Consider the following 18,667-nt stretch of genomic DNA (forward strand, 5'->3'; position numbering starts at 1 on the left):
TTTTTGGAAAAGGCCCCTCCAAGGCAGGTTTCATCAGAGCTGCTGCTTGTGTCCCAGAAAGTCCCCTGCCCCCAACCTCAGGCCAGCGCCCCTTTCCCAGCTCTTTTTCTTGTTTAGGAAAGAAAAAAAAAGAAAGAAAAAAGGAAAGAAGAGGGGGAAAAACTCAACAACAAAGTCTGTCCCACTCCAGTGAGGTAATTGAAAACAAACTTCTTCCCCACCCCCCCATTCTCCCCCCACCTCAGTTCTCAAAGTGCAGCAAAGGGAAGAGCTGCCCTGGGAACCAGGCTGCCTGCTCTGACCTGCAGCCCGGAGGGGCTGTGGCAGGGTTAGCGGGGTGTACGCCTTCCTCTGGGGGCACCAGGACAGCGTGGGGCGCGTGGGCTCTGATGCTGTTCCAGAGAGAGGAATCACCTTCCAGGTCTGGCCCACCATCACCTCTATCCCTTGAAACAACAAATAAACAACAACAAAAGCAACTAATTACCAAATGATTTTATTGCTGGTCTGGTTCTAGAGCTCTCAGGCACTGCAGATCAAATAAAGGCACGACCCCAGACCAAAGCTGTTTCCCTGCGCTCTTCCTAGCAGCCCTCTGTAGCCGGAGGAAGGCCCTCCAGGGAGGGTCTAGGCTTATGGGTCCCCTGGGTATCCCGCTTAAGCAAGTCCCAATACAGGCCTGAGGGAAGAAGAGGAGGGAGAGCACTCCACAGCTGAAGCACCCCTACCCCAACACTGGGAAAAACCAACAACCTAAACCCTAAAGGCAGGAGGAAGCCAAATGTCTTTATGGGGGAGCATTCCACAAACGGGGTCTCTCCATCGCCTTGAATTGAGCATTCTTTATGAGTCACCCTTGAAGTCCTGGTGTCGAAACTGGTCTGGGTGCCTCGTGCTGATTAATGAATTACAAATCCCCCACTCATGTGCACTCTCCTAGCCACTGGGAAGAAGAATGAAGAACCTTGTGAACTTGAGGGAAGAGCCCTCAGCCAAGTGCCCTCTGCTTTCCTCCCAGCGGGGCAGTGGGCCTGTGGTGCCCTCGTCCGCCCCCGCAGGGGGCATTGTGAACCGGTTAGTCACCTGCCCCGGCCAGCGCCGCACTTAGCCCCAGCTTTTGGAAATGGGACAAGCCGCGGGACAATAGGCAAGGGGGGCGGTCAGCCCAGACAAAGGGCAGCAGGAAAAACACCATCACTCGCTTGGAGGCCAGCTCGCTGGCATTTGGGAGAATGTGTCATTGCATTTACTGTGTGTGTGTGTGTGTGTGTGTATGTGTGTGGCGTGGGGGGGGGCGGTTAGAGATGAGAAGGCAGAGGTAGGGTGAGAGCAGGACCCACGCGGGGCAGGGAGCAGCACCCTAGGACGACACCGAGGGCGAGGAAAAGGAGCGGGCCGCTCCCTCCCGGAGCTCTCGGAGTTTGCAGACGGACTGATGCCCTCCCCACCTCCTCCCCCAGGAGGCCCAGGGTGGTACCACCGCAGCCTCGCCTCACCTCACCCCCCCTCGGTGTAGTGGGAGGGAAAGGAGCCCCAGAAGCCCTCCCTTCCCTCCTCCCCCCACCCCAGGGAGGGCCGCTACAATTTGTGGTTACAGCTTTACACGTCAGAAAAAAAAAAAAAAGTTTGCAGAATGTCCCACACTGAAAAAAAAAAAAATCCGAAACCGAGCGAAAAAAACCTGCGAGTGGGCCTGGCGGATGGGATTATTAAAGCTTCGCCGGAGCCGCGGCTCGCCCTCCCACTCCGCCAGCCTCCGGGAGAGCAGCCTCGCCCGGCCGGCCCGGCCCCTGGCCCCATGGACCTCCGAGCAGGTAGGAGCCAGGCGTCCGAGGCCCCGGCCCCCACCCAGGAGCCTCGAGATCCGGTTCCGTCCTTCCCCCGGGAGCCCCGAGCCGAGGAGCCGGGAGCTGCCCCGCCAGCAAGGCTCAGGCCGGGGGAGGCACGGCTGGGCGCCCTCGAGAGCGGCCCGGCGGGGACGGCATTCCTGGAGTCCGCTCGGCGGGGCCAGGAGGTCGCAGGGAGCGCGGCGGGTAGTCCCGGCGACCCGCAGACCTGGGGAGCCGGCCACCTGGAGCCCCAGCGAGGCGGGGTCCCGCCGATCCCGACGGACAGAGCCCCGCGCGCAAGTCGAGGAGAGCGAGTCCGAGGCGGGAGCGGGGCTGCGGGAGGAAGACGCGGAGCGCGGGGAGGTGGGGGCCGGGAGAGGAAGAGGGGGGCGGGAGGAAGGGAGGGCGGCAGAGGGGAGCCCGGGGCCGGGCCAGCGGGAGGCGAGGGGAGGCCGACACCTCGGGCCGCGCCGCTCTCCCTCCCCGGCCCGGCGGGAGGAGAGGGCGGGAAGCAGGGCGGGCGAGAGGGGAGAGGAGGCGGAGGGCAGAGCCGAGCCGGGCTGGGCCGGCCGGGCCGCGGGCGGGACTCGCGGCTTCCTGGCTGCGTCCGCGCGGCCGGAGCTCACCACGCTGCCCGCGGCCGGGTAGCCGGCGGCAGGTAGGGGCCCGGCGGCGGGGCGGGCGGCTGCCGCGAGCCCTCCGCTCGGCCCGCGGGGGCCTGGGAGTGATTAGTGCCGGGGGGGGGGGGGGGCGGGCGCCGCCCGGCCGGACCGGGCGGGGAAAAGTCCGTCACCCGCCAGGGAGCGGCGGCACCGGCCGCTCGGCGCTGGCTGCCCGCGCGAGGGCGGGCGGGCGACCGGGCGGGGAGTTGACGCGCGGGAAGGGGCAGCGGCCCGGCAGAGCCCGGAGCCCCGGACCCCGCCCCCGCCCCCGCCGACGGGAAGGGAGCGACCGGGCGGGAGCGGGCCGGGGGCGGGGCCGGGGGCGCCGGGGCCACACAAGGGGAAGGCGCCGCCGCCGCCGCCGCGGGGAGGGGGCCGGGAGCGAGAGGTCACCGCCGAGGGGGGAGGGCCAGCAAGCGGCCGCCGCTGCCCGGTTCCCGGGCTGAGCCCCTCGAGGGAAACCCCACGTCCCCGAGCCCCTCAGAGCCCCCTGATCTCTGCTCTCCCCACTTTCCTTACCAGCAATTGCCCACGGCGCCCCAGGAGTCCTCCCCAGGGACCCCCAAACCCAGAGGACCCCGTCCCAGTGTCCCTGCGCCCCGCCTGGCCCTCCCCCTTAGGGTAGGAGGCGGCTGCCGGGAGCAGAGAGAGGGCTGGCGGTCGCCGCGGCTGGAGCCCTCCGAGCCCTGGAGAGAGGCCGTGGGCGGGGGCACTGGCCACACTCCCCCGTCGGGCGCGCTCTGACCGGGACCCAGACGGACACGTCCGTGCTTTCAGTAAACCCGCAGACTCCTCCTGGGCTCCCAAGCACACATTGCCCCCACCCCCCGCGGGGCACGGGGGCGCGCTCCCCTGACCCACCAGACCTCCCACCACTGGCTCAGCACACTCACTGCCCTGGAACCACGCACTCCACCAAGCTGAAACGGGCACCCAGCAGGGATGGCAGCGGCTGTCACCCAGCAGCCCCAGAAGTCTGTCCTGACTGGTGTCATGGCTCCCTGTCCCGCCCCACGGAGCCGGCACTGCTGCCCCAGCCGCACTACTGCACACCATTCTGCTGCACCAGCTAGTGTGTTAGTGACACTCCACATTCCTCCCCACAATCCCACCTGCTCGTTCACACCCTGGCTCCTGCGGTCCTTCTGAGCCCCTCCCTGGCCTTTTGGATAACAACACCCGTTGAAATTCACGCTCACACTTACCCGGGTTGTATCCTCACTTCTCCCCCTGCCTCAATTTCGCTGGTGGCCCAGCTCCCCCAGCTTCAGCGCTCTGTGAGCACCCCCTGGGTCCCCGTGCAGCACGGCCCAGAACCCTCTCACTGCATCCAAAGCCCTACTCCTGTGTCCACACTGACTTCACAGGACCAGGCAGCTGGCCTGCCTGGCTGCTTCTTCCCCAGGCCTGTTTCCCCTGTCCTTCGGGTGGAAGCAAGGGCAGGGAGGGGCTGTTAAAGAGGACAGCAGAGACAGAGCCCCATGTAGTTCTGCTGGGGAACCTCATGCAAGCCCCATCACCTGATGGCTGGGTGGCAAAGCAAGGTTTCCCGGCATCCGGGGGCCCATGAGTACCCACTCACTAAGCCACCTCTCAGCGGCCTGGGGGCTGGAGAACCAAGGAGGGGACAGCGGCCAGGCAGCCCAGAGGACAAGGAAAGTCCTGCTGTTCCTGTGGGCTTTTCCCTGGGAAGGCAGGTTGGGAAGCTCCCCCCAAAGCCCTTCCTTACAGTCTCAGTGCCTGGATCTCACATCCCAGTAGACACACCACCCCCTAAACTGCTTCATTTCCCCAATTCCCCTCAACAGCCCCCTCCAATGGCACCAGAATGCTGTCCTGGTCTGGCCTGAGGGCAGAGGTTTTCTTTCTGGCTCCCACATTTCGCCCAACACCTCTAGAGCTTTTTGATGCCTCCCTGGATCCTATGCTTTCAGCTGATAGCTCTTAGCCACCAATCCCAGGTGCAGTCTCCCGGCTGACTTGTCCTACCCACACTGACCTTCCTGCCACATCTGTACCGCTGAGCCCCTCTCCCTCACTGAATGAGGTCCGCCTAGGGGATCTAGGCTAGGGACTGAGGGGCAGCTGGTTGAAGACATCCATACATGGGTGTGCCTGCCTGTGCAGTGTGTCAGGGTGCCCATGCACTTGCGTGGGCTGAGTGTGTATGTATGTGCACACACGTGCATTCGGGAGTACTCATGAGGGGGGCCCTGGGAACCAGGGCCCAGGGATCTGGATGGAATTAGGGGCTGGCCCAGGCGGGGCCCAGGATGGGGGGTGAGGGGGCTGTAGCAGGAAACGTGAGCTGCACTCATTAGCTCCTCACGTGCTCAGCCGGATTTATAAACACAGGGGAAGACGGGATGTAAACAATCAGTGGGCAGCAGCCAGAGGCAGAGCTGGGGCGGGGGCTGGGTGGAAGCCAGGACTGCGAGAGGGGGCCCAGGACACAGCCCACAGTGGCCAGGTCCACCTGCACACCACAAGCCTGGAGAGGAGAGGGGTAGATGAGGGCTCCAGGATGCCCACTGCACTCTCCCTCCTGGGGACACTGGCAGGCTGCTGGCGATTTACAACTAAACCACAGGTGTTCTCAGCCAGGGATGCTTTCGGTTTTGCTGCCTGAGATATGGGAACATCTTGCTCAGAGTGGAAGCTGCCATAACTGAGGACAGCCCTGTCCGGTCCCATTTCTCCTCTCCTAGCCTCTTCTCCCTCCGGGTTTCTGAGACTCCTTCCCACTTTCTGGTTCTCTCCATGGGTCAGTCAGTTGGATCCTTCTGCTCTCTCCCCTGCCCCCCCCCCCCCAGCCTGCAGTGACAGTTACCTCAGAACTGAAATATTCCTGGAAACACCGGCCTCGTCTGGTTAATTTCATGAGCCGTTTTTCTGCCCAGATGACTTAGCTCTTGTTTATCCAAAGGCTTCTCCCCCTCTTCCCCTGCTGTCCCTGTGTAGGGAGCCAGTGCTCCCCAGGGATGTCCCACAGGGCCCAGAAGGGGAGGGAGAAAACAGGACCTGTAGTGGGGTTCCTGACTGCACCGCCCCCCCGGTTGTGGGATAAGCAGAGCCCTGTCCCAGAACTCCTGTCTAACAGGGAGTTAGCCAGGAGCGTGGTGGGGTGAAGAGGCAAGCCCAGCTCCGCAGTTACCACTTCAGCCAGGACCCTTGGCATCGTCACTAACTGCTAGCCAGGCCAGGTTCCATCCTGAATCTACTTTGAGGCTGTAATGCCGCTACCCACCTCAGCAGGTCTCCAACCTCCAGAACTAACCAGCCAGTCCCCAAGTAGAAACTTGGGGGTGACTCAGTCAGATATGCAGGCTAAGGGTAGCCCAAGGCTTTGTGCAGAGGAGAAGGGCCTGCAGTTGTCTTGGGATGTGAAGAACGGGAACTAGAAAGGAACTCAGAGAGTCGGCAAGAGCTCAGATGGAAAGAACGAACCAGGAAAGGAATTTTCAGAAGGGAAGGTATAGGCTGCACATGGGGAAGAGGAAAAGGGGAGCCTGTCTCCCCAGGGAGCAGTTACATGCCTGACGCTGCTCTCTGTCCTAAAACACACATGCGTGTGGGCGCATGCACACACTCCCTCTCAGACCAAGAGCCCTGCACCCAAGGGGGCGGGGTCCTGAGACTAGCAGGACCCCCACTCCCACGCTCCGTCAGTAAAGCCAGCCAGTCAAGCGTCTGAAAGAGTCAAGACTGACCACTTCGGGAAGTCCCCAGCTGAACGCTACACTCTGTAAGAGACATTCTGTACGATTTGAATCCTAAATCCTGCCGAGTTTTACCCTCTCTAAAGCCCTGATCAAGCATTCTGACTGACTGTGTACGTAACCTAGTCTTAACTCCGAACCTGTCCTAACTCTGAGTACAGTTAAACTGTTAAACCCATATCCAAATTATTTCTCTCAAAACAACATATGTCATTGCAGAAAATTTGAAAGTATAAAATATACATTAGAGGCCCTGGCCAGGTAGCTAAGTGGGTTAGAGCATTGTCTAACGCCAAGGTTGCGGGTTTGATCCCAGGTCAGGGCATATGCAGGAATCAACCAATGAATGCATAAATAGGTGGAACAGCAAACCGATCTCTCTCTCTCTCTCTCTCTCTCTCTCTCTCTCTCTCTCTCTCAAATCAATAAATTTAAAAAAATTAAACATAACTTAGAAGAAAAAAACCACTCATGATCTCACACCTACCCAAGCTCAAAATCCAAACCAGCCTGCTCTTACGGCGTGGCATGCACCGCGCATCTGAAATCTGAATCAACACATTCACAAACCTTCGTCCCAGCCAACCCTCTGCCTGCCCAAACCTAACCACATCCCCCAGCTGGACAGAAACCTCAACCACACTCACTCAGCCAAATCCCAATAAATTAACCTGGAACTTTAAAAGTAACCCAGTCCTTAAAGCATTATAACCTATACCCAATGCCAGTTACAGCCTTACCCCGTCCTAACTCTAATGGCCTTTACCCAGTCCCAATGCCCACTGAATCCTGGCCAGGTGCTCTTGACCTTGGATATCACCTAAAAGCTGGGAAAATCATGTTTCCCAACTGCCTATGTCTGTTCTCACAGCATTGACCCCTGGCCTCTGGCATCCCAGGTTGCCCAAACTCTCCAGCACCATCTGCTGACAAGCCCAATTCATTGAATACATCATTCTCTCTCCTTCTTCCCCTATCTCTCCCTTCTTCCTTCCCTCTCTTCCTCCCTCTCTTTCTCCCCTGCAGGCTGACTGAAAGTCTCGTTCAGGTCAAACTTTTCCCCACCTAAAGCCCCAGATAAGAATGGGGCAAACTTCCACACTGCAGCCCGTCCCTGAGAGTGAGCGTTCTATCCCATCCCACACTTCCACACCAGAGATCATAGCCTAGAATGTTCCCACACCACTGACCACGAGGCAGCGCTGTGTCCTTCAGCCTGACCCCAGTGGTCTGACCCTATATCTTGCCTCCTATAGCTTGGCTGGGACTCATTTGCTTGTTCTCAGGGGGCAGCCTCTCTGTTGCATCCCTCCCAGGGCCGACTGCTCGCAGCTGGCAGCTCTGACATGTGCTGTTTCCCACCCCTTGGTTCCCCCAAGCTGCAGTGGGACGCTAGGAGGGGAGGCTGAGGTACACCTGGAACATGGGAATGCTGACTTGTGTTCCTAGGCCTGGCCCTCCTTGTACACACACCTACATGTTGGCACACATACAGCAAGTATTAGCTGACCCACAAATATACTCTCCAATATCTACTAGCATAACATGTATAACTTACATGCCTACACACACAAGCACACATACACACACACACACTTTCTCAGGCCAGGAATGCTCCTTTCCTCCATCCCCCCTGCCTCCCATCTGGCGTCCCACCCTCACCCCTCCCTCCCATCCCAAGGTGAGGACAGACACCTGAGGGGCTGCCAGCTGCTTCCTCTAAAAGGCCAGACCCACCCTCATGCTTCTTGCCCATCCTGTCCACAGGGGACTCGTGGGGGATGATAGCTTGCCTGTGCACCGTGCTCTGGCACCTCCCTGCAGTGCCAGCCCTCAATCGCACAGGGGACCCAGGGCCTGGTCCCTCCATCCAGAAAACCTATGACCTCACCCGATACCTGGAGCACCAACTCCGCACCTTGGCTGGGACCTACGTGAGTATCTAGGGCAACTTAGGGGTCTAGGAATTGGGTGAAGAATGAGAAGAGGAGTTGGGGGAAGAGAGACATAATGGTGGAGGGGTCCTGATGAATGTAGGGTGATGAGGAAGGGACCTTTGGCTCAAAACAGTCTCCTCGTCTGGCCTATCTCTTGCCCTTCCCTCTAGGGTGCCCCCTCCTCCCCATCCCAGGCCCCAGGACTAGGCATGTGGGCAGGCCTCGCACCCGCCTTGGCCCATTGCCCCACTGGCTGACTGCCCAGCCGCCCGCCTCCCCCTGGGGGCCGGGGAAGTCTCCTCTGTTTACACCGTGTTGTGGTGTCTCTTGCACGGGTGGGGCTGGGTGGGGATGGAGGGGCCCCACCTCCCATGCCTGTGTTCCAGCTCGTCTCTGCCCCAGACCTGGGGCCCTGCTGCTCTGGACCCATGGGCCTCCCTTCTGTCTGCCTCTCCCATCCTAACTGGGCCTCCTAGGGGGGACTTGAGGAAAGGGGGCTGCAGGGAACCCAGGCCAGTAGTGGCAGGGGGCTCAGGGTGTACATTGAAGTTCTGCCATAAGAATTTGGGGGCAGTCCAGAGGTGTTCAGAGAACCCAGGAGAGGAGGAAGGAGGGTCAGAGTTAGCAAGGACCATGGGGAACTGGCCCCCTCTTCCCGTGTTCCTCTTCCACATCCCAGACCCTACTCTGAAGCCAGGGAAAGAAAGGGGAGGAGGGTGGCGGGGGAGCTGGCTCCAGCCCCAGGATACACCGAGGAAATTAGTTTGTCTCTGTGCTTGTCAGCGTGTGAACCTCCCCCTGGGCCCTTGCCTATCCCAAGCCTCGCCCCTCTCTTCTCCCTTTCTCTCCCCACTGAACTGTCTCCCTCAGCCCTTTCCCTGGGCCCCAGGCTTCTCCCCCGGGGATTGGCAGGGCTCTGTCCTCTTCCCTAGACTGACTTCCATACCCTTCCTCCAGCCCAACTCTTGAGACTGCCTCAGTTTCTTCTTACTGCAGTCCTGTTCCTATGGGCTGAGCCTTTCCTTGGGAGTTAGTGTGTACCTTCTGTCTACAGCCCTTCAGCTGGTGAGACTGGGCATGTCAAGAGAAAAATGGAACTCTGATGCCCACAGGCCCCTCCGCCTTTAGACCTGCTTTTCCTGTCCAGAAAACCTTTGCTTGACTCTGCTACCCCCTCTAGTTCCCGACCCTTTTTCTCTCCTGGCTTTCCCTGCCAAATTTCTCGAAGGAGTGGTCTACACCCTCTGCCTCCACTTCCTCTCCACCCACTCACTATTTAACCCCCTGCAATCTGGCTTCCAAGCCACTGAGACGGCTCTCTCCAGGGTTGTCAGGCACCTCCTTCTTGCCCAACCCAATAACACTTTCTGAGGCTCACTGCCCTTGCTCTCTGTTTTACAGCCACACTGCTGAGCACTGCTGCCTTCCCGAACTGCTCTTCTTGGCTCTGCACTGTCCTGGTCCACCTTCTACCTCTCCAGTCTGGCCTCCTGGGTCCCCATGGCTCCTCTTCCTCTTCTGCCCTGCCTCGCTGGTGGGTGGGTGCTCTCTGGAGGCTTGCACACCCAACCAATCGGTGAGCTCTCCCTGAGTATCTGCTGCTCAGTTTTCCTCATTCTACACCCCTCCATAGGAGAGCTTGTTACCTTCATTGCTTCAGCAGTCATCTCCATGCAAACGACATCCATGGAGAAACTTAGGGTTGGCCTGTGAACAGAGAGGCCTGGTGTAGAGATGGGGCCAGTGTCAGGGGACACAGGAAGTAGAAGCTTAGGGGACAGGTATCTCCTCCTGGTGGCAGCAAGCTGGCTGCTTCGCCCTCCTCCTTCCCCATTGCCCTCTCCTTTCCACAGCTGAACTACCTGGGCCCCCCTTTCAACGAACCTGACTTCAACCCACCTCGGCTGGGGGCTGAGACTCTGCCCAGGGCCACTGTCAACTTGGAAGTGTGGCGAAGCCTCAATGACAAACTGCGGCTGACCCAGAACTACGAGGCCTACAGCCACCTTCTGTGCCACTTGCGCGGCCTCAACCGCCAGGCTGCTGCTGCTGAGCTGCGCCGCAGCCTGGCCCACTTCTGCACCAGCCTCCAGGGCCTGCTGGGCAGCATTGCAGGTGTCATGGCAGCTCTGGGCTACCCGCTACCCCAGCCTCTGCCTGGGGCTGAGCCCGCCTGGGCCCCTGGCCCTGCCCACAGTGACTTCCTCCAGAAGATGGACGATTTCTGGCTGCTGAAGGAGCTGCAGACCTGGCTGTGGCGCTCAGCCAAGGACTTCAACCGGCTCAAGAAGAAGATACAGCCTCCGGCAGCTGCGGTCACCCTGCACCTGGAGGCCCATGGCTTCTGATCTTTGACCTTTACCACCTCCTCTTCCCCTCCCCTTCCAACCCTGCTCCCACTCTGGGAGGGAGAAACCTGTATGCCAACACCTGTTGAGCCAGGAGACAGAAGCTGGAAGCCTCTGGCCCTTCCTGGACTTGGAGGAAGGTGTGATGCAATAAGGCCCATCCCCTCCCCACTTCCCAAAGTTCTGCAGGTCTGGGGAAGAGGTGCAATAGGCCCTGTCCCGTCCCATTTCTACAGGAAGTAATGCTCAAGGGAGCCCAAGGTGGTCCAGGTTGGTGTGAAGGCTCTCCCAGCCTCCTGCTTCCTGCCCACCACCTGCCAGTGCCCAATGAACCTCTCAAGTGGCACTTCCAGAAGGCATGCCTGTAGGGCAGGGAGGGGCCACCACAGCATGTGCCTTTTTTGGGTGAAGCCCGTTGCTGCCCCGCTCTCCTTGGATGGGTGTTGTTCCCCTACCCCCATTAACTCCATACACTCAATTCAGGAAACGAACACAGTGGCAAGTCTAAACAGGAAGAGATGGGATTAAAAATGGGAGAGGTGGGATCTGCCATGGAGGAAATACTGAAAGCAGAGGGGCAGGGACAGACTGAACCCAGGGGTCACCAAGGCACAGGGTGGCAACCGAAGGACCTTGTCTGGAATTTTCTTGCCAGCATCATGGTGCCTCCTCTCCACCCCCTTTTCCAGGGTATCTGTGGGTTGCCCAGCCTGGGGAGGGCAATCATAGCCACAGCCACAGGATTTCCTGAAAGTTTACATTGCAGTAGCATTTTGGGGGTGTGGGGGCAGCTTCCCCAGGCCCTGCACCCCAGCCCCAACCACTCATGACTCTGTTTGTTGTATTAATATTTATTTATTTGGAGATGTTATTTATTAGATTATATTTATTGCAGAATTTCTATTCTTGTATTAACAAATAAAATGCTTGCCCCAGAAGCATCTCTTAGCTCGGCCCTGCCCCTCCTCCTGGCTCCCATGCCTGCTGGGAGGGCCTGGAAATCCAAAGGTTAGCTCAGGAGATGCACAGAGTGTGGGGAAGAGGCTCTCCCCACTTTGTCATGGAAGACATGTACACAGCAGACTTCACTCCAGCTCTCTCCATCAATGCCACGTCTCTTTAGTCCTCCCAGATGCCTTCTTGTCTGTCGTTGATCTCCCTTCTCCCAACCTTGGCTCAGTCTGCCTCACCTCTCTGGATTATTTTAATGTTCTCATAGGTCTGTCACTCTGCAAAGCGATTTATCTGTCCCTCTGGTGCTCTCTCCAAGCAGTCAGCCTACACACTCAGCCCTCAGTTTCCCCAGAACCTGCATCTGTGGCTGCCTTAGGGCCCCTCCTCAGCAGTGACCCTCGTTTCTCAATGCCCTTCCTCTCCTAGGGAAGGCGAGAGACCGCAGCCAAGGTGATTCTCAGCTGTGACTGCTCCCTTCTCTCAGATGTAAGACCGCAGATTCGTGGGAAAGAGAAAGACTCCTACTGGAGTGCAAGTGATGGGGATGGATGCTGTGCAAGGGGTGGTCCAAGCTCAAGTTCCAGTTTCATAATCTATGAACTGAATGACCTCAGACAAACTATTTAAAGCTCTCCATTCTCCAGTTTCTCCATCTGTAAAATGGGCATATTACGTACCCTTATAAGATGTTGGGAAGGACAAGAGAGAATAAAGTTAAGATGCTTGGCTGCAGCAGCAGCGATTAGTAAACATTACTTGGGGCACATGGCATGTCAATACACTCCAGTGAAGAGCCGCTGGGTCGCTTAATGGGCTAATGCTCCCAGGTAATACGTGGATATTTTACAAGGGCCTCCTGGAGGCGGTGCTCTAAGCGAAGGGATTAACAAGTGACAGTGATGTCAATCAGTTGACAAATATTTTAAAGACATTATCTGCCCGTTACTAGGCTAACAGGTGTAGAAAAGATAAAAGAAGTCCATACCTAACTTGGCTCCTGCCCTTACGGGGGAGCCCGTGATCTACCTGGGAAGAGAAGACCAGCTCACCTGAAACGACAACAGAAGCATACATGTGTGACATGCACTGGGAGGTCCCTGCAGGAAACACTGGCAAAGGGAGAGGCCGGAATGCAGGTGCAGGAGATATTGGATTTGCTTGTGGGTGGGGCAAGCCGGGCTCTGTTGAGTGTCCCTGAGTCACCTGGCCCAAGTTGGAGGGAACATGCCCACCCTGAGGGGTCCAGGCTCTTCAGGCGGAGGCATCTGCCCAGGCATGGCCCTGCCTCCTGCCTAACAAGACAGAAAGGAGAGGGCATCTATGCTGTCTCCATGCAGACGCAAAACGAGCAGCAGCCTGTTATATGTAAGGCACCAGGCAGGGGGCTGTACAGAATACAGGGAGAAGGGGGGATGTCCCACACTACTGCGAGTTTATTGGAGGCAGATCAGAGACTCCCATCTGTCTGTCTCAGCACCCAGCTCGGGCTCCAGCCCAAAGACGGTGTTCAATTAGTGTACTGAACAAAACAATCTGGAAAAGGGACTAGGGCCCCCCTCTCCAGAAATGCTAGAATCCAAGGTAGAACTTAATTAGGTGCAGAAATACGCAGGGAAAATACTGTGGATGTCAAGGAAGGAGTGAGGGTGCAGGTTCTGCTAGTCTGGGAGCCCTAGAGGGGAGACAAGCGAGTGTCTGAGATAACTGCTGAATTTCCAGGGTCGTGAACACACTGAATGCTTCTGCACAGATGTAGAAGGTGGGATTTGACCCCACTCGCAGAGGACGGGCAGGACGAGGGATAGCTAGGTGAGCCCATCTCCCTTTTAAGGAGGCAGTGTCTGAAGGTCAGACTCTGTGGTTTACTCATCTTTGCAGCCCTACACCATTTTAGCACAGTGCTGGGCACAGACTGAAGTTCTCCATAATTTGATTTGAGCTGATGTAAAGTGTGTCAAGCCATTGGTATATGAGAAGGCAAAAGAGGAGAGCAGCTCCTCTTTTTTTTAAGGAAGCAGCTGACAGGATCAGGAGCCCCAGAAGAACTGAAAGGATACAGGAAAACCCACTGGCTTTGGTAAATCAGGAAGTCACTGGTGACCTTTGCAAGAGCAGCTGAGAGGCGGATATCAAATGGTGAGATTCAGAAGGAGATGATGAGAAGAAGTAGAAGGGGTAAATACATTTCCTCAGGAGTTTGGCAGTAAAGGGAGTATCTAGGGAGGGTAGCAAAAGCATGGAAGTTTGTTTGGTTGGTTTGCTTTTGTTGTTTTCAAACAGAAGAAACCTAAACATGTCACTGAGGTGTGAGGGGTGGCAGCTGGAGGAGAAGGGAGAGACTGGAGGAATGAGATCAGAGGCAAGCACAGGAGAATCCAAAGGGATTCTGGGCAGCCACGTGGAACCTGGTAACATCAGCAAGCACAACTCTGTGGTCCCTGATCCATTTGGCATGGATTATGACATTCCCTACCATCCCTAGCAAGCCCAGCTGCCTGGCAGTGGGGGGTGGAGGTGGGGGAGGGGGGAAAGGGCATTTCCCAAGGCTGAGGACTGGCAAGACAGGAATGACAGCAAATCACAGGACAAAGGACTCTAGAGGGTTAGAAATTGTACCGTGGCCCTGGATGGTGGGGCTCAGTAGATTGAGTGCCAATCTGCAAACCAAAGGGTCGCCAGTTTGATTCCCAGTCAGGGCACGTGCCTGGGTTGCAGACCCGGTCCCCAGTTGGGGGTGCACAAGAGGCAACCACACATTGATGTTTCTCTCCTTCTCTTTCTCCCTTCCTTCCCCTCTCTTTAAAAAATTTTTTTAAAAAAGAAATTACACTGTGGAGTGGCTGTGAGCCTCACAGAGCACAGTGCAGGCACGTAGGTAGCAAAAGGAAACAGGAGTGAGTGACCTGGAGAAGGGCGGGGTGGGGGGAAGCACTGGCATTCACTCCAGCTAAGGATGCAGAGGGTGTGTCCTAGGATCACGGCAGGGGCGGTGGACACAGAGGAGAGCCCAGGCATAGAGGACATTTCATAGTTTGAGTTCTTGAACTCTCCCCCAAAGAGCTCCCTATTGATGCTGTTGGTGGCATGAGCCCCCGCTTTGGGGTTTAGTACTGTGGACCAAGGGGCAGGTAGCTCCCAGTAACCGACAGGTCATAAAGCTTTTCTGTGAGTGAGTTTGTCATTGCTTCTGCAGTCACAGTTATTTCAGGAGAGGCGTTGAGTTTTCATTGGTTGTCTTAGGTTCCACCTGTAAAGCATGTCCTGTGGTCAGGGGCCCAGGTATCGGGAGGTCACCCTAAGAACTTGGAATCCCTGCAGTGTCAATGGGGAGAGAGTGCTGTCTGGAAGCTCTTCTGTTCCCAGATAGGCTGAGGTAGTGTTAGGGAGGGAGAAAAGGCTCTCCTCTCTGTCATCTCCAGGTACCATGGAGTGGATTAGAAATCTCATTTCTAATGAGATTTCTAATGAGAACTGTCATTTGGGGGAGGCAACTTCCAGGGGCCTAGGAGTGGGTACAGAAGGGGCTCTGACACAGCATGGCAGAAGGTAGTTATACCTTTCCTACTTATGCCCACTTTTGCAAAGACTGACCCAACATCCAGGACTTAGGGCCCCTGGGTAAGTTAGGAGACTCATTCAGGCGTTCATCTTACACACACACACACTCACTCACAAGCCCCAGCCACCCCGAATGGGGAAGGCCCAAAGGAGGCCCTATTTCCCCTTAACCTAAAGGGCAATGGCCAGTGACCCAGGCCTGGCTGAATGCTCTGATGGGCGGCTCTCTCTCAGCTCCCCCTTCTCTGGAGCCACAACTGTCCATGCCTTTGTCACTTCAATTCTTGAGCTCCCTGACTCAGCCTGGTTCCCCCAATTTCCCAGCAGTGGACAAAGCCCTTGTCAGCGGGGTGGGGGTGGGGGCAGTGAAAGTAACTGTGTGCTTTAGAACCAGAGATCCAGCCCTTTCCTCATCTCAACCTTCAGGGCCCCTCCTCAACTTGCCCTGATCTCTGAGGCAGGGCTGATAGGGTTGAAACTAACTAGGACCTTCCTCCCAGCTGGACAAAGTCTGACACCTGGTGGCCGAGGCGAGGAATGGCTAGAAGGGCCCCTTCTCAAATCTCCCCAACTTCACAGGCGTGGTGATGGCCAAGGTGAAGAGGTGATGGGAACAGGTTTGGAGTGGGTGGTTGGGACAGGACAAAAGACACATCCGGTGGCAGAAAAACCCAGACCCAGGGGAACCTTTGCCTTCCACCATACTCCCCCCTCTAAAGACCACGGGCCAGAGAACCTGCAACAGCTTGAGGTGGGCTGTTTGGGAGGGTAGTGAGGGACTAGGAGGAGCTGCCTGAAAAAATTTGGTCCCACAGGGTGGGGAAGGGGGCCCAGGGTATGTGAGTATGTGGGGGCTTGGGGTGTGAGTCTGGCTGCCCAGAATCTCCAGCTCAGGGTGGGTGGCAGGGCCTGAGGGCCTGAGGAAGGGGTGTGCTGGGGAGAGGAAAGGAGAGCGGGCAACGCCCCACAGCCAGTTGGGCCTCAGGCAGCTGCTTCCCTCCCTCTACCTGTCCCCACCTTCCTAGCTCTAGCTGGCTCTCCCCACAAGCTCCATCATGAGCTGGGGGAAGGGAAGAGGCTCTCAGGGCGCATGTGCAGTACTGAGGCACCCCTATCCTGCCACATTGTCTGAGCAAAGCCAGGCTTAATCCCCCTTCCCCTTGGAGCAGTCAGTGGGTGGGCCTCAGCCCTCAGGAAGATTCTGGGCTCCTGTTCCAGTTCTTTTCTTTCCTTTTCTCTTGTGTTCCCCCAAGACTTTGGTCTTGACTATGAAGCAAGTACCTTGAGTATTCCCAGGCCAAGGGAATACTCCTTGCAAAGGTTACTCCTGGAAGTCCATCACTAGCCTTTGGGGGTCAGGGCTGACATAGTAACATAGGCCCTGGTCTCAGGAAATTCCCTAAAGGGCAGAGAATTAGCCCCCAGCTCAGACCTCTGGCCTGGCCCTCTAGCCCGTAGCCTGGACTGTAACAGTCCTCAGGACAGCAGCTTTGGGTATAGGCCAGAAGGCCACCTGAGTAGGGTAGGGATTCCAGGAAGGAAGGTGATAGAGGGCTGACAAGATCGAGGAAGTAAAAGAAAGAAAGACACATGCAAGGATGGGCAGGCCAAGGTCCAGTCTAGTTGCCAGCGCACTTTAGGGAGCCAGATGCCAATTACGGGAAGGATGCCAATTGGACAGGGATGGTTCTACATCCCAGGGTGCCAACTCCTTCGAGCCCTGGGAGCGCAATCCCACAGCTCTCTGACTAGGAGAGGAGGGCAATGCTGCCAGTGGAGAGTTCCTGCAGCTCCAGGCTGGAAAGCCAGTCTTAGGGGGCTGCCCTAGAGCTGACTGCGCTGATTCTCTTTCTTGGTACTGGGTGAAGCTGAAGGCTGGGGGAGACATCTTCCAGGCTGGGTAGGAGGAGCTAGTGGGGTCTGAGCCAGGCAGAGCTGGGGGAAGCTGGCGGGGATGGTCCAGATAGTGCCCACAGAATGGTCAGGGTGCCAGAGGGGAGAGGGAATAGGTTCAGGCGGCAGTAGGAGCCACTGTGGCCTCCCAGTGGCACACCCCATTTCACGCTCCCTGGGCGGTGGCAGGGCCTCACGGCTATCAGCTTTCAGGGGTGGGAGGGACCAGGAATGAGGAGGGATCTGCCCCACCCATGGCTCCCTACTCCCTCAGGGCTTTGTGGGCTCAAGAGTTGGGTACCACACACCTGTGGCAAGGCCCCTGGGGGAGGGGTGGTCAGTCCCACCATCCCTCCGCAGGGTTCTCAGTGCCTGACTGGAAGCCACACCGAAGCCCTTCATGGGCCTGGTGCAGAGGGCCTCCCTGCTTCCTTCCCAACACAGCAGGGCCCCTGTCTCCCTCGGTGTGGGCCCCACACAGTCCATAAGGCAGATGGGGGGATTAGATCAGGCCCGGCCCAAACAATAAAGCAGGGAAGGGCCCTCCAGCTCTGCGCAGCACGCCATGACCTTGCACTCCTCCACTCAGCCTTCCTCAAGGAAGCAGATAGGGAGAACCAGGCGGGAGAAGGCCCCTGAAGACATGGCCTGCTCCTTTTCCTCCCTTTTGGTAGTCTACTTTCCAAAGTGTTCTCTTTCCTTGTGCCCACCTTCCCCCTATCACAGGGCACCCAGACTCCAGAGCAGTGGAAGAGGAGGAAGGCAGTGCCCTCTGAGCAGGCCCTTACATCCCCGGAGGGGAGAACCGGATGGGGTCTCTAGAAGGCGATTAGAGCAGGGTTGGTCCCTGTGCCCATTCCCAGATGCCCAGTGGCCAGCACTTTTGCCTGCTGCCAAGAAGTTGGTGAGGGGGAGGCGGGGTGTAGGGATGAGTCAGCAGTGACAGGAGCGCAGGGACAAAGGTCATGGGTGGAGAATTGTGAGACACTGTTTACTCAGCCTGCCTCCTCCAGGAGGTCTTCCAGTGCTAAGCCAGCCCTGTGGTCCAACCCATCCCTGACCCACCCTCTCCCCACTCTCCTGTTTGTAAGAAACTTCATCTTTGCACGGACAGCTTGTGGGTCCTATCTGCCTGCCCCTACAGCCTGTGAGCTCCTGGGGAGCATCGAGGGGCTGTGGTTTAACTGGGTCCCCACAATGCCTGTGACTATTAGCACTTCCTACTTGTGAGAACCATTTTACATCAATTTTAGTCAAGTGAATCTGTGGGAAAGGGCTTGGAACAGTATGTGGCACACTGTAAGTGCCACATAGGTGTTAGGTTTATTGTTCGTATTTTCTGTGCACACACTCACGTTAGTGTGCTACAGACTTGGCAGATTTTGCTGTGAAGAAGTGGGGATCCAAACACACTCTGGCCTCCTGCTCAGTGTGGAATCTTCCTAACTAGTGGGGCCGGCGGGAAGCAGGCTGTGGGACCCCAGGAGTGCTAACAAGGCAAATGCTTGCCTGGACTAAGGATGGGCAGTATCTTTGGGCGCAGACTGTGAGAAAGGAGATTTCCAAATCCATGGGTTTCTCCAGCCAGCTCTCCTGGGGCCAGTGGGGGTGGGGTGGGAGCAGGGAAGAGGGCTGGATTAGCCCAAACTCTCTTTGGACCTCGTGCCCCACAACATTCTGTGTGCCAGGGAGGGTGGGGGGTGGGGAGTGGAAGGCTACAGCTGAGCTCTGGGGAGTTACAAACCTGCCACGGGGATTAGTGAGGCT

At 57.4% G+C, this 18,667-nt stretch overlaps 1 protein-coding gene and 1 long non-coding RNA gene across 4 annotated transcripts in view; one reads left to right on the top strand and one right to left on the bottom strand.

Moving 5' to 3' along the window:
• The window catches only part of LOC128780930 (uncharacterized), a 37,967-nt gene that overhangs the window by 2,412 nt on the left and 16,888 nt on the right, over window positions 1–18,667 (bottom strand). The window lies entirely within an intron of this gene.
• On the top strand, window positions 1,634–11,433 carry CLCF1 (cardiotrophin like cytokine factor 1). Of its 3 annotated transcripts, none has more exons than XM_053924516.1 (3): window positions 1,634–1,814; window positions 7,978–8,144; window positions 10,001–11,433. In XM_053924516.1, exons 1-3 carry the CDS (start codon window positions 1,634–1,636, stop codon window positions 10,493–10,495), a joined length of 843 nt encoding a protein of 280 aa, XP_053780491.1. In that variant the 3' UTR covers window positions 10,496–11,433. The 3 variants fall into 3 exon arrangements, with proteins under 3 accessions (XP_053780491.1, XP_053780493.1, XP_053780492.1); XM_053924518.1 differs by lacking the exon at window positions 1,634–1,814 and adding an exon at window positions 2,358–2,487; XM_053924517.1 differs by lacking the exon at window positions 1,634–1,814 and adding an exon at window positions 4,836–6,236.

The sequence above is a fragment of the Desmodus rotundus genome, chromosome 5, assembly GCF_022682495.2.
Source record: "Desmodus rotundus isolate HL8 chromosome 5, HLdesRot8A.1, whole genome shotgun sequence".
Taxonomy (NCBI): Eukaryota; Metazoa; Chordata; class Mammalia; order Chiroptera; family Phyllostomidae; genus Desmodus; species Desmodus rotundus.

Excerpts from the sequence above, each read along its gene's own strand:
- CLCF1 (XM_053924516.1), top strand. The coding sequence starts at position 1,634 with ATGTCCCACACTGAAAAAAAAAAAAATCCGAAACCGAGCGAAAAAAAC. Across the intron at positions 1,815-7,977 it reads CCCCATGGACCTCCGAGCAG|GGGACTCGTGGGGGATGATA; the intron begins GTAGGAGCCAGG and ends TCCTGTCCACAG. Across the intron at positions 8,145-10,000 it reads GCACCTTGGCTGGGACCTAC|CTGAACTACCTGGGCCCCCC; the intron begins GTGAGTATCTAG and ends TCCTTTCCACAG.